General features: G+C 35.7%; 1 protein-coding gene across 7 annotated transcripts in view; it reads right to left on the bottom strand.

Annotated features, from left to right (window-relative positions):
- Nucleotides 1-14,432, bottom strand: part of Gpatch8 (G-patch domain containing 8) — a 90,720-nt gene that overhangs the window by 62,515 nt on the left and 13,773 nt on the right. For 3 of the 7 annotated variants that reach the window (XM_047543719.1, XM_047543722.1, XM_047543718.1), the window contains exons 2-3: nucleotides 6,090-6,164; nucleotides 4,886-4,920 (exon numbers count right to left, since the gene is read on the bottom strand). Coding sequence is in view for 1 of the 7 variants with exons in the window: in XM_047543717.1 (XP_047399673.1) it covers nucleotides 6,090-6,164 (75 nt within the window). In the remaining 6 variants the exon portion in view is untranslated. Of the gene's footprint in view, nucleotides 1-4,885; nucleotides 4,921-6,089; nucleotides 6,165-14,432 lie in introns of those variants that run through there. The other 4 variants (XM_047543717.1, XM_047543721.1, XM_047543720.1 and 1 more) reach the window with 2 other exon arrangements.

The following is a 14,432-nucleotide window of genomic DNA, read 5'->3' as shown; positions in this document are numbered from 1 at the left end:
CTGGGTAGAGCGTTTGCCTAGCATGTGTGAAGCACGGGGTTCAATTCTTAGCACCACTTATAAACAAATGAATAAAATAAAGGTGTATCAACATCTAAAAAAAAATATTAAAAAAAAAAACAAAAAACTTTCAGTCAAAAAACAAGGAACTCAGCAAGGCATGGTGGTGCAAGTGTAATCCCAGTGGCTTGGAGGCTGAGGCAGAGGACTGGAAGTTCAAAGCCAGTCTCAGTAACTTAGTGAGACCCTGTCTCAAAATTAAAAATAAAAAGGGCTGGGGATATGGCTCAGTGGTTAAGGGTCCTAGATTCAATTTCTGGTATCCTCAAGAAATAAATAAAAAGGGAGTCAATCGCCAGCCTACTGAAAGTCATCTATTCTCTCTGTTTAGAGATGATTTTGCTGATTATTCCTGGATGCTATTGATAGCAGTAAACTGGCACAAATAATTGATAGCTCCAACAGGTAATCTAGACAGAATAAGGGCAATACGTACTAAATTTACTTCTAAAATAATAACTATTAGGGAAATATAAAAAGAAAGAAAAAAAAAAAACCAAAAAAAAAAAACACACAGTTACCTCTTTACTATTTCAGTCACTACAATAGTGACTAAAAACCAACCAGGAATGATGGTACATGCCTGTAGCTCCAGCTACTAGAGAGGCATAGGTAAGAGGATCACTTCAGCTCAAGAATTCAAGACCAACCTAGGCAAAATGACAAGATGGGGGGTCTCAAAAAAAAAAAAAATTAGTTTTTATTAGTTTTCATTTATTAACAAAATTGCAAGGAAATCCTAATTTTAAGATAATTAATATGGCAACAGAATTTTGCCCAAGGGTAATAGGAAAAAGTTGGTTTTCCACATGATTCACAGAGTTCCCATAAACCACCTATTTGTTATATTCTGTGCTCAAGATTCAAAATGGTGGTTATGTGGCATGGAAATAAAGTTCTTCTAATTGTGGTTAAACAATGAAGCTGAACTGAAAATCCAATTTTTTTTTCACCAAGCTTATCTCAGTTGGCTCCCCCCATCCCCAATTTAAATGTTCAATTAAAATGCTACACTTTCAAAGCTGGGTATGGTGGCACCTGCCTGTAATCCCAATGACTTGGGAGACTGAGGCAGGAGGATTCAAGGACAAATTCAAGGACAGCCTCAGCAACCTATTGAGAACCTAAGCAACTGAGCAAGACCCTGTCTCAAAACAAAACAAAAAAAAAGGGTTGAGGATGCAGCTCAGTGGTAAAGCACCTCTGAGTTAAATTCACAGTACTGGGGTGGCGGGGGGCATATTTCCAACATTTGTTCTTCTCTATTAGGTGAGAAGAGAGATACAACTTTTTTTTTTTTTTTTTTTTTTTTTTTTTTGCGGTACTGGGGATCAAACCCAGGGCCTTGTGCTTGCAAGGCAAGCACTCTACCAACTGAACTATCTCCCCAGCCCGAGATACAACTTTTAAACGGGAAAATCTTTGAAAGCAAGAAACGTGTATCATAAAAACCTACCAATATGATAAAAACAGTATCAGCAATTAAAAAAAAAAAAAAACTTGCCAGGTATAACAGCGTATACCTGTCATCCAGCTATTCTGAAAGCTTATGAAAAGAGGATAGCAAATTACAGGCCAGCCAAGGCAACTTAGCAAGACTCAATCTCAAAATAAAATTTAAAAAGTAGAATGAGGGCAGAAGGAAGCTCAGGGTAGTGCTCATCTAGCATGCCTGAGGCCCTGCATTTGATCCCCAGTAGTCAGGGTGGGAAGGGGGCCATTCATTAACTATTTGTCATTCCTCAACATTTTTCTCTATTAATTATCAAGTAGAAAACTTTCCTAGGAAGTTGTCTCTGCTCCATGTAATTGTATACTACCAGTAATAAGGATCACTTTGGCAAAAGTATCACCAACATGTATGATAGGAGCCTGCCAAATCAAAGATAAAATTTTACTTTATTGTATGGGGCTGACTCCATATTTTTATACAAGGAAATACTATCATATTTCAAAAGAAAGTTTATACTACTGGCATGTCAGTGACTAGATGCATTTCACACTGCATTTTCTTTTAGATGACAGTCACACTCAATTTACAGACTTTAGTATATTTATTTTCAATAGTGACAAAAATAGCAAGTCTCTTGAGTGGATTGTAAGCTTTGCTGATTGTGTATCAAAGACTGTGTAAGCAAGAACCAAATGCTACTAGGTGAACCCATGCAAACAACAGGTTGTAAAAATTCCCCAAACAAAAAAATCTATAGCTCACTACAGATGATACAATGAAGACTAGAGAGAAAAGCCATATAGTAATGCTACACCATTCAGCTCCAAGAAGCACATTTATAGTGCAGTCCACATATGGTCACTGCTAAATGTCAAATCAGCAGTCTTACAGAGTTACAGTTTGGAACTAGTGGAGTCCACAGATCTAAACAGATAATGCAACATGACAAAAATCCAACTATACATATACTTCTAAATCCCTAGACAAACAAACTAAACATGGGCAACTAGAATTTGAACTTACACTAATTTTTAAAATCTACTCAATCAACCTGACAACTATTAAGCCAGGATTTTAATGCTGATTAGTAGTTGCACTTCCAACTGCAACAATGACTGCATATTTTAAGTCTATGAAACAGGCATTTTGCCACCTGTATAACTTAACATTATTCCCCCATCTGACTTCTCACACCTTCAAACTACAGTCATAAGAACCTGACATCCTAAATCATACCAACCAATTCTTGAGACTATGATGGAATCCTACACACTGAGCTATGGTTTTAGATAAAATTTTGTTTTTTAAATATTTTATCTTTAAATATGTGGAGGTCATAATTACAATGGCTGGAATCTAAACGTCATAAGCAATAATGACTTTTTAAAATTCGAGTTCAAAAAAGATTTTGTAATAAGGATAAATAATACTTTGTACTTTTAGTTTAATTCAGATAATCAAGTTGTCTAGCAATTCTTTTATAATTCTCTTAGAAAAGAGTTTCACTCTTGACCAGAAATTTCATCAAAGGATAGTTGGTTGGTTGAAATAAAGACAGGAAAATAGAACTTTACAGTAAATATTAAATACTTAACGAAAGTTGGATTTTCATGTGTTTTTAACATGTGTTTATTAAAACTGAAATACCTGTATCATCTCACTAAGAAATCTAAGCTTTACTAAAAATCTAAGTTTTCTAAAAACATAATGCATTATTACATCTTTGAATCTCATTTCTCGTCTTGCTAATTTGCATCGAATTTACCCTATTACAAAACAAAAAGACCTTAATCCTATACTCACAATAACCCTTCACACGGGCATATTCTTGGCACAAACCTGTGCAGAGACTTCCACGGTTACCAGCTGCTGCAGATTACCTTTGTTAAAAAAAAAAAATGACTAGACCTTTAGCTCCTGCAATGATCTGTAGACTCCCAAAGCTGCATATTTCCAGCCACTTTTGAGTTGCATGCTGTAGCAAAACAGTCAGCACCTCTCAATAGATATTGCTGCAGAGAAAGATTTTAATTCAGCAGAGTCTCTTTTCTGTGTTAGAAACAACATTTCCCCCTAAGAACAAAATAGCTCAATATAGCCAGCCAGCCATATAATGCAATATATACTTATTATTTGGTGGGCATTCCTTATAATAGGGGACTTCTTTTTGGGGGGGTGGAGAAAAAGTGGAGGGAATACTACCTACTTTGATGCCAATCACAGGAGTCCTTTCAAATTTAAGTTTTATACACATATGATTAGGTAGCAGATATAAGATGCCTCCTTATCTTGTGAATCCCATTTCACACAATATAGGCTATGAAGCTATAACTACCTAACACAATACAGGCTATGAAGCTATAACCACTGTTTAACCTATCACATCACAAATAATGCATATGTTTATATGCTTTTAGGAGTAAATTTTCATTAGAAGCATTTTATTAGTATAATAAACACCTTTGAACATACGTTTATTTACTAAAAAATTAAATATCGAGTCTGAGTGCTATACTATTTGCTACTTCAAATGGAGAAGATATCGGTATATAATAAATGAGGTATATACATCAGTTCTACTCCTCCTCATTGACATTACTCAACAATGATTACTCAGACTGTCTTCTAACAGTGCTTTCCCTATGATGTGCTAAAAAAAATCCTGAACATAGTGAGGCAAAACAGCATTAGCCTTATGTGCCATAGAAATATGTTTTGTGGCCTGAAAAGACAGCTTTATTACAAAACGTTAAATATCACTTAATGCTTTTTAAAAACTTTTTTGAGTACAGTAATAATGAATACTAGGCTTCAAATTCAGTCTAGTATTTCAATATAAGTTTCCTGCTACTGCCAAGTCAGAATACATAGAATTATAGTTTATATAAGAATATTAACCAATCATACACCGTATAGAATATGGTACTGGGGCTTTTCTACTGATAGTTGGTTCTTGAACTCTGACCCAAAGAAACACTTTTAAATTGGAAAAATTATTTCTCAAGTACAAGATACTGATCATGTCTACTGATGTCATTATAAAATTCTGCCTCATAAGTCCCAAAATGATATTAAGTAAGGCATAAACTTCAATGAGTTTTAACTTAGCAAAGTGGGCTTGGCATTTTATCCTTATGTCAAAACACAAGACTGGACTTTCAGCACATAAGATGTGACTTCTCCCTCTGCAGCATTATCACATGCGTCATCAATTACTGCCATGCCTAAGTCTAGCATCATGCCAGCACATTAAGACAGAAGGTACTATACGCAGTGTTCACTGGACCAGAAGGACAGAAATAAGAAGGGGAGGTGGGGGAGAAAGAAACCCTAGAGAAGAAATTAAAAAAAGGCAGACCGTGCAATACAAACCAGATCATGGCTGCTTAGCTAATATGGGCCAACTGCTGTGGAAGAAAAATGTCGAACACCCCAAGTTGTGTAAATTTCTGTAAACATCTAAACACACACACAAACACACATAACACCAACCTAATTAGGAACATAAATATATGTTGATCCTTTACTATGCTACAATTTAGAAAAAGCTAAAATTATAAGTATTTATACTCTGTACTTTCTAAATTGCCTTTTTTCCCTCAAGGGAAAAAAAGCTAGTGTTTCTTAAAGGGAGAGGGGGTTTGTCTTCACTGATATAAAGATTAAGATTCCCTCTTTGATGATTTTTCCCCATTTAGGTTTTACCAATGACTCAATGAAGCCCTTATTGATTATGTACACTTAAGCACATATATTAAATGCTGACAATAATGACAAGTTTAGACATTTTTAACAATGGACTGTGGTTTTTTTTTTTTTTTTTTTTTTTTTTTTTTTTTTTTTTTTGTGGTGCTGGGGATCGAACCCACGGCCTTGTGCTTGCAAGGCAAGCACTCTACCGACTGAGCTATCTCCCCAGCCCTGGACTGTGTTATTTTAAAATACGGGTTTTTCAAAATAAATATAATGTTCAAAAATTAAATGATTTCTTTTTAAATTAAGAGATAGGGAAAGTAAATTTCCTTGATCTACTAACTGGTATCATTAAGGTCCCAAACTAAGCAGTGTGGAAAAATATAATTAACAATTAACATTTGACAAAAAAAAAAAAAAAAAAAAAAAAAAAAAAAAACAGACAGACATATCTTAAGCTACAGAGACCATGTTTCACTAAAGTCTGGTAAAAAAATACATTATTTCTTAACTGCTTCTAATAATATCACACATGATTGGGCATCCAAGAAAGGTATTAAAGGATCAAAATACATTTTACTCCTTTATTCAATTCATAAAAACACTAAAATTGAACTTACTATCTTTATCAGAATATTGGTATGGGCCAAATGATATATTTCCATCAAAATTCTAATTTGTTTCTCTATGTTTTGGACTAATTTCCCAATGTATTAAATATTAGATCACATCCCAAACTCTTATTTGATTGCTGCAAGGCATGCAAAAAATCTCTAACTAACTACACTATCAGTTATTAATAAGGTTAACTTCACTCACATCAAGTGTCACACGAACACTACCTAACTGGCTAACACCCAAAATTTAGCACTGATCATCTTACCGATTCTATAGGCTTGTCAAGTGATGCTTGTTCAATTTCCAAATGTCCTTCTTCATATTGATCAAAGTGATTACCCTGAAAAAACAAGACTACAGTTATTTTACAAAAGCAATAAATATCAAAATTATTAATAAGCTAATCAAATGAGGGGTTATTTTAAACTTTTCATTTTCAGTCAATAACAAAAAAACTACCCCAAAATCAGACTTTTTTTTTAAAGTACTGGAGATTCCAGGGACATTCTACCATTGAGCCACATCCCTGGCCCTTTTTATTTTTTTATTTTGAGACAGGATCTCACTAAATTACTGAGCCTGGTCTCAAAAACTTCAGATCCTCCTGCCTCAGCCTCCCAAGTAGCTGGGATTACAGGGGTGCTCCATCACATTCAGCACAAATTTAGACTTTAAAAAAAAAAAAATCTATTAACAACTAGGAGCTGGAGTATAGCTCAGTGGTAGAGTGCTTGTCTAGCAGGTACAAAGCCCTGAGTTTGATCCCCAACATAGAAAAGAAAAAGAGAAAACTTATTAGATCAGGTACACAGGTACAAAATGAAATTTTAAAAGGGGGCTGGGAAGGCTGGGGGCTCAATGGTAGAATGCTGCTTGCCTAGCACACCAAGAGGCCCAGGTTCAATATCCAGAATCCCTCCTCTCAAAAAACAGGGCTGGGGATTTAGCTTGGTGGTAGAGCAATCCTGGGCTCAATCCCCAGTACCACAAAAACAAAAACAAAAACAAAAAAAAAAAAAAATACGAAGAAAAGGAAATGGGCATCTTCTAGGAAACATCAAAGATCATCCTTGCTACACACACACACACACACACACACTAATCACCCATTTTTCCAAACAGATAATGAATCATTAGCAAAATCTAATAAGCCTAAAGTTGTTTTTAAAAAATCCTATAGGTAACAAGTTAAAGATGTTTATAGTCAACAAATTAAAGATGCTTAAATTTCTAAACACAGCTAGGTAGGTTTCCAAATCATTCTAGATCTATCAGCTACAATACAAATCAGGATAAATGATACAGTCTGAGTCTAGAAAAAGGCACAGATTTATGATTAATTGATCTTCGACAAAGTACAAAGACAAATTAATGAAGAAATAACAGCATTTTCAACAGATGGTGCTAGAACTAGATTATCTATTTAACAATTGTTAAATTGTTTCCCTATCAATTTAAAAATTTTAAAAATTATGAACCATAATTCTTTATTTATTCTTTTAGATATACATGATAGTAGAGTGTATTTTGACATATTATATATACATGGAGTGTAACTTCCGATTCTTGTGGTTGTACATGATGTGGAGTTACACTGGTCAGGTATTCATATATGAACACAGGAAAGTTGTGTCTGATTCATTCTACTGTCTTTCCTACTCCCATCTCCCCTCCCCTTCCTTCATTTCCCTTTGTCTAATCTCTCCCCACACCCCTTACTGTGTGCTAGCATCCGCATATCAGAGAGAACATTCCGTCTTTGCTTTTTGGGATTGGCTTATTTCACTTAGCATTATAATCTCCAGTTCCATCCCTTTACCAACAAATGCCATAATTTCATCTTTATGGCTGAGTAATATGCCATTGTGTACATATACCACTTTTTTGTAATCCATTCATCTGTTCAAGGGTACCTAGGTTGGTTCCATAGCTTAGCTATTGTGAACTGAGCTGCTATAAACACTGATGAGACTATGTCACTACAGTATGCTGATTTTAAGTTCTCTGGGTAGATACGAGGAGTGGGATAACTGGGTCAAATGGTGGACAAACTGTAATTTAAAGAATTAATTTGGACTGGGGATGTAGTTCAGTGATAGTGTGTTTGCCTAGCACGTGTGAGGCCCTGGAATCAATCCCCAGACCAGACGTTAAAAAAAAAAAAAATGCCAGGAGCTGTGGCACACCTGTAATCCCTGTGGCTCAGGAGGTTGAGGCAGAAGAATCCTTACTTGAAAGTCAGCCTCAGCAATTTAGCAAGATCCTAAAGCAACTCAGCAAGACCAGTCTCTAAATAAAATATAATAAAGGGTTGGAGATGTGGTTCACTGGTTAAGCACCACTGGGTTCAATTTCAATCAAAATGCATGGTAGACCTAAATATAAATCCTAAAATAATAAAGATTCTAGCTGGGTGCAGTTGCACACACCTGTAATCTCAGCAACTCCAAAGGGTGAGACAGGAGGATTGCAAGTTTAAGGTCAGTCTGAACAACTTAGTAAGGCCCTAAGCAACAACATAGTGAGACCCCGGGGATGTGACTCAGTGATAAAGCACATCTGTGTTCAATACCTAGTATCAAAAACAAAAAATCTACAAGAAGATATATAGGAGAATATCTTTGTGACCTCAGGCTAGCCAAAGATTTCTTAGACAAAACACAAAAGCACAATATATAAAAGAAAACGGGCTGAGGGTGCAGCTCAGTGATAAGAGTATGTGTTTAGCATGTACAGAGGTCGTCCTCAGTTCAAATCCCAGCACACACATACACAAGACAATCTGAAAAATCTACAATTTACATATGACATTCTGGAAAAGGGAGAACTATGAAACCAGCAAAAAGATTTACTGAAACATTAGTGGTTCCTAAGGGTTTGGGGGAGCAAGAAGGGATGAATAGGTGGAGCACAGGAGTTTTTTGGGGAAGTGGAACTATTCTCTATGATACTATAATGGTGGATACATGTCATTTGTATAAACCCACAGAACTATAAAACCTATAGTAGACCATGCATTTTGACTGATAATGAAATATCTATAATTGTTCATTTATTGTAACAAATACACAAATGTACTGTAACATATGTTCAGAATGATTGGGGTAGGGAGGCTATGTTTGTAAAGGAGGGATTAGATACATAGGAACTCTATTTTCCCCTCAACTTTGCTGTGAACCTTTCAAATAATGCTTGAAAAAAGTTTATATATTTAATTTTAAAAAACACAAAAATGAATATAAACTCATATTCAACATTTCAAAAGCATTTCTTCCAAGTATTTGAATTTTTAAATTTACCATAAAACTGAAAGGTAACCAATTGACAAAAATGCTTATTTCTAAGAAATGAAACAGAGTAAGAAATTTTCTCATTTTTTCAATTGTTACAATGTAGCCTGAACATTTAAATTTTTGGTACTGGGGATTGAATCCAGGGGTACTTTGCCACTCAGTGACATCCTCACTCCTTTTTATTTTTTAAGACAGAGTCTCCCTAAATTGCTTAGGGCCTTGCTGCATTGCTGAGGCTTGTCTTGAACTTGAGATCCTCCTTCCTGCCTCAGACTCCGAGATCACAGGGATTACAGGCATGTGTCATGGCACCCAGATATTATTCATATTATTATTATTTGTGTTTAATAATATATTTTTATAAATGAGGACCACAATATTCTAAAAAATTAAAGACAAAGCTAGCACAAAGTTTCCTCACTTATGACAAGAAGTTATTCCAAAAGGTAGCATATCTAGATGTATGATTAGACTTCAGCCTAACAAAATGTTTGGATAAGAGCACTTCACAAAAAAAAAAAAAAAAAAACCTTAAGAGGCCCAATGTGTAGAACACAAATCACTTTAAAGGACTAGAAATATGAAGGGTGGGGGCAAGAGCAAGAATATGAAAGTACTGCTGGGCATGGTAGTGCATACCTATAATGCCAGTGGCTCCAGGGGCTGAGAGGCACTAAGCAACTCAGTGAGACCCTGTCTCTAAATAAAATACAAAACAGGACTGGGGATGTGGCTCAGTGGTTGAGTGTCCCTGAGTTCAATTCCCAGTACCTCCCCGCAAAATAATAATATAAAAATACTGAGTCTTTACAATGGTTAACTTAAAAAACTGAACAAAACAACAAATCCCATCAATATGTACAACTATAATGCACCAATTTAAAATGTGGGAAAAAAACACTACAAAACAGTATCTTTTCATTTTGTTTACATTGTGTTCTGCTGGGAAAAGTGGCATATGTTTGTAATCCCAATGACTAAGGAGGCTGAGAAAGGAGGATCAAAAGCCAGAGGCCAACCTCAGCAATTCAGTGAGACCCAGTCTCAAAACAAAACATTCCTATAATCCCAGTGTCTCAGGAGGCCGAGGTCCTAAGCAGTTTAGCGAGACCCTGTCTCAAAATAAAATATAAAAAAGGGCTGGGGATGTGGCTCAGTAGTGAAGCACCCCCAGGTTCAATCCCTGGTACCAAAACAAATAAACAAACAAAAAACATTAAAATGGCTGAGAACGTTGCTCAGTGGTAAAGTGCCCCTAGTTTCTATGCCCAGTACCTCCCCACTCAAAAATGAAGATGTTTTATTATTGTAACCCAACACATAGCATTCACTTATTTTTCTGCCATCTATAATAACTGTGCTGGAACAGGGCATATAAATGAAGAAAGAATACCTGAACTTAAGGAACATGATTTATGGTAAACAGAGAATTACAATATGATAAGTGCCACAACAGAGGGGTAAACAGAAAGTTGCAGCAGTACAGATTAGTAGCATCAGGCAAGAATGGAAAATGGAAATGAGCTGGATCTCAGTCAGGGTGGGAGCTAAGGAGTAATGTGAAAATTCTCCCATAGGAGGAATGGTAGCGTACCAATCCTCCCAAAGTCTGACTATATAGGGTACAAGATTTATTCTCCAAGTTATATTTATTCTATGTGCTAGTTGAGGACTTTGAGAGGATGGCATGATTACTTGATGAAGAAAAATAGAGGAAAAAAAAAGAATAAGAGAAAAGTACGATTTTTCTTTAAAAACTGTTTAATAGAGGACTAGGGAGATAGAGACAGAACAAGTACTTAGCAAGAGAGACCCTGTGTTCAATCCCCAGCAAACAGAGGACTAGGGAGATAGAGACAGAACAAGTACTTAGCAAGAAAGGCCCTGTGTTCAATCCCCAGCAAACAGAGGACTAGGGAGATAGAGACAGAACAAGTACTTAGCAAGAAAGGCCCTGTGTTCAATCCCCAGCACCAATAAAAAAACATAAAATGTTTATAAGGGTTTGGGGGTAGATAAGAGAAAACTGTTGGAGAAGATAAAAGAGGAGATTTGGAAGGGACTGCCTTAAAGATTAAAATAAAGGGCTGAGGTTGTGGCTCAGTGGTAGTGCCTAGCACTGGGTTCAATTCTCAGCACCACATGTAAATAAATAAATTTTTAAAAAGGCCCATCAACATCTAAAAAACATTTTTTTTTTTTTTTTTTTTTTTGCGGTGCTGGGGATCGAACCCAGGGCCTTGTGCTAGCGAGAGCGAGTCCTCTACCAACTGAGCTATCTCCCCAGTCCTAAAAAACATTTTTAAAAAAAGATTAAAATAAAAGAAATTAAAGAGTTGTTGTGGTGGTCTATACCTGTAGTCCTAGCTACTGTCTGAAGCAGAAGAATGGCTTTAGCCCAGGAGTTTGATGTGGGCCTGGGTACCATAGTAAGACCAGGCCTCAAAAAAAAAAAAAAAAGTGGGGGTGGGTTGGGGGTAGAATCTGTCAAAACCAAGAGGAGCTTAAAGGGACATAACAACTAAAAGTAATGAAGTATCCTGTATGGGATCCTGGAACAGAATATGGTCATTAAGGAACACTAAAGAAATCTGAATAAAATTTGGAATTCTGTTAATCATAATTTATCACTACTAGTTCATTAGTATGACAACAAATGTACTAAACTAACATAAGATATTAGGAGAGGGGCTGGGGTTGTGGCTCAGTGGTAGGGCATTTGCCTAACATGTGTGAGGCACTGGGTTCAATTCTCAGTACCACATGTAAATAAATAAAATACAGGTCCATTGACAACTTAAAAAAAAAAAAAAAAAAGATATTAGGAGAAACTCGGTACCGGGTATGTGAGGTATATGGGAACTCTGTATTATCTTAGCTATTTTACTATAAATCTAAAACTGTCCTTAAATAAAATAGTTGTATAAAAAAAGGTTTTGGAATGGTCAATACCACTACACACACACACACACACACACACACACACACACACACATTCAGATTCTTTCAGCTTTGTATAATACTTTCAAAAAAAATCTTAACCTAATAAATGTGTGAGATACTCAGTGTAAGATTTGGAAATCAGCTGTTGAATTCAGGATTTTTTTTATCATCCCTATTTTACAATAAGAAAACTGACACAGCTAGGTATGGTGGCTCATGCCTGTAATCCTAGCAACTCAAAGGCTAAAGCAGGAGGATCACAAATTCAAGGGCAGCCTTAGCAATTTACCAACATCCTGTCTCAAAATAAAAAAGTTAAAAAAGGGCTGGAAATGTAGTTCAGTGGTAGTGCACCCCCGGGTTCAATTCCTAGTAAGAGTGGGAGGGGAATTGAGAGAGATGAAATCACAAATTCAAAGATTATTGGTTCTTTTTTCTTTTTAGTTGTCAATGGATTTATCTTATTTATTTATATGTGGTGCTGAGGACCGAACCCCGAGCCTCACACATGCCAATTTCTACCACTGAGTCACAACTCCAGCCCAGACTCTTGATTCTTAGTCCCGTATTTCCACCAATATATTACACACACACACAATCAAAAATAAAAAAATAAAAAACCTCCATAATTCCGAAACAATATTCTCTATAGAAGGCAGAATTAGTGAAAATCTTCTGCTTATCATAAAAGACAAAACTAGATTGACAAAGTACTACAGACACAAATCTAAAACAACTAAATGTAATCAATGTGGAATCCTGAGTAGGATCCTAAAACAGAAAAAGGATATTATTTTTAAAACTGCTAAAATTATATCTGTGGTTCAGTTAATAATATTCTGCCATGTTAATTTCCTAGTTTGGGTAATTTTATTCTGGCTATCATATAGATACTGTAGGACGGCAAGATAAGAAAGTGGTGGTATACCAGAATTCTCTGTACAATTTTTATAGCTACTGTACAAATCTAAAATGTCTTTAAATTAAAAAAAAAAAAACAGCCTTTCAAAGTTATGGCAAAATCTCCAAGACATAGAGCTAAAAAAAGAAAAATCTAAGTGCTAAAAAAACGGGCTTGTGTGCTATCCTTTGAGAAGTCAGAATGGAAAATGCATATATGTATATAATGCTTGTATGTAGTATCTGTGAAAAGAACTCCCATGTAATTGGAAATAGTGGTCATCTTTGTCAAGTGGTTTACTTTTCACTCTGAATCTATTTTTCCTTTTCGAATGTTACGCTAGAAAAGCAAAAAGAGGAAGGAAAACAAGATGTGATCTTAAACCCTCAGAATACAAACTACAGTAGTAATACTTGTGATGAAGGTGGTGATAATAATAGATATTTTATTTCTTGTCTCCTCTCCTGCTCTCAAATTTTTTTCAATTCATTCTGATGCACTTATTAAGTTGATTCTTTCCAAAAATAGTCAGTATGATACCTGACTACTTGAAGATCTCAACAGATTTAGAAAAAAAAAATTTTTTTTTTTTAGATATTTTTTGGTTGTTGATGGACCTTTATTTTATATATTTATATGTGGTGCTGAGAATCGAACCCAGTACCTCACGCATGCCAGGCAAGCGCTCCACCACTGAGCCACAACCCCAGCCCCTGGAAAAGTATTTTTTACTGCTTTCTACTGCTTTCAAAACCTTATTTAAATCTATCAAATTCCTTTAAGGTTAGATGATCATATAATGTATCATACAAACCAAGGCACTTCGAGAATAATAAAGGGAATAGTAATTATTCCAGGATAAAAGGTATAAACCAGAATATATGGTCATTCCAGTAAAATTCATCGATCCTATGTCTATAGAGCATTACTAAAATTTAGTTTTAATAATAATTGCTTGGGCCCGGCACAGTGGTGCACGCCTGTAATCCCAGCAACTCAGGAGGCTAAGGCGGGAGGATTGTGAGTTCAAAGACAGTCTCAGCAATTTAGAAAGGCCCTATGCAACTCAGCAAGACCCTGTCTCTCATAAAATATTTTAAAAGGGCTGGGGATGTGGCTTGGTGGTTAGGCGCCCCCTGGGTTCAATAGCTGGTACCAAAAAAAAAAAAAAAAAAAAAAAAAAATTGGAATACTTAAGCCATTGTCTAAATCAACTCTTCCTTTCTAAATACTGTCTGTTTTCAGAGTCAAATTATAGCTCTTCATTTATGCTGATCAAAAATTTAAGTTCAAAAAAATCAGAAAGGAAGCAAGGTCACTTTTAAAAAAAAGGGTTAAAGATTTTTAATTGAGTGGCTCAAGAGGAGGCTGAGGCAAGAGGATAGCAAGTTCAAAGTCAACCTCAGCAAAAGTGAGGTGCTAAGCAACTCAATGAGACCTGTCTCTAAATAAAATGCAAAATAAGCTGGGG

Source organism: Sciurus carolinensis, chromosome 3 (genome assembly GCF_902686445.1).
Source record: "Sciurus carolinensis chromosome 3, mSciCar1.2, whole genome shotgun sequence".
NCBI lineage: Eukaryota > Metazoa > Chordata > Mammalia > Rodentia > Sciuridae > Sciurus > Sciurus carolinensis.
This window is presented reverse-complemented; position numbering and strand designations above follow the sequence as displayed.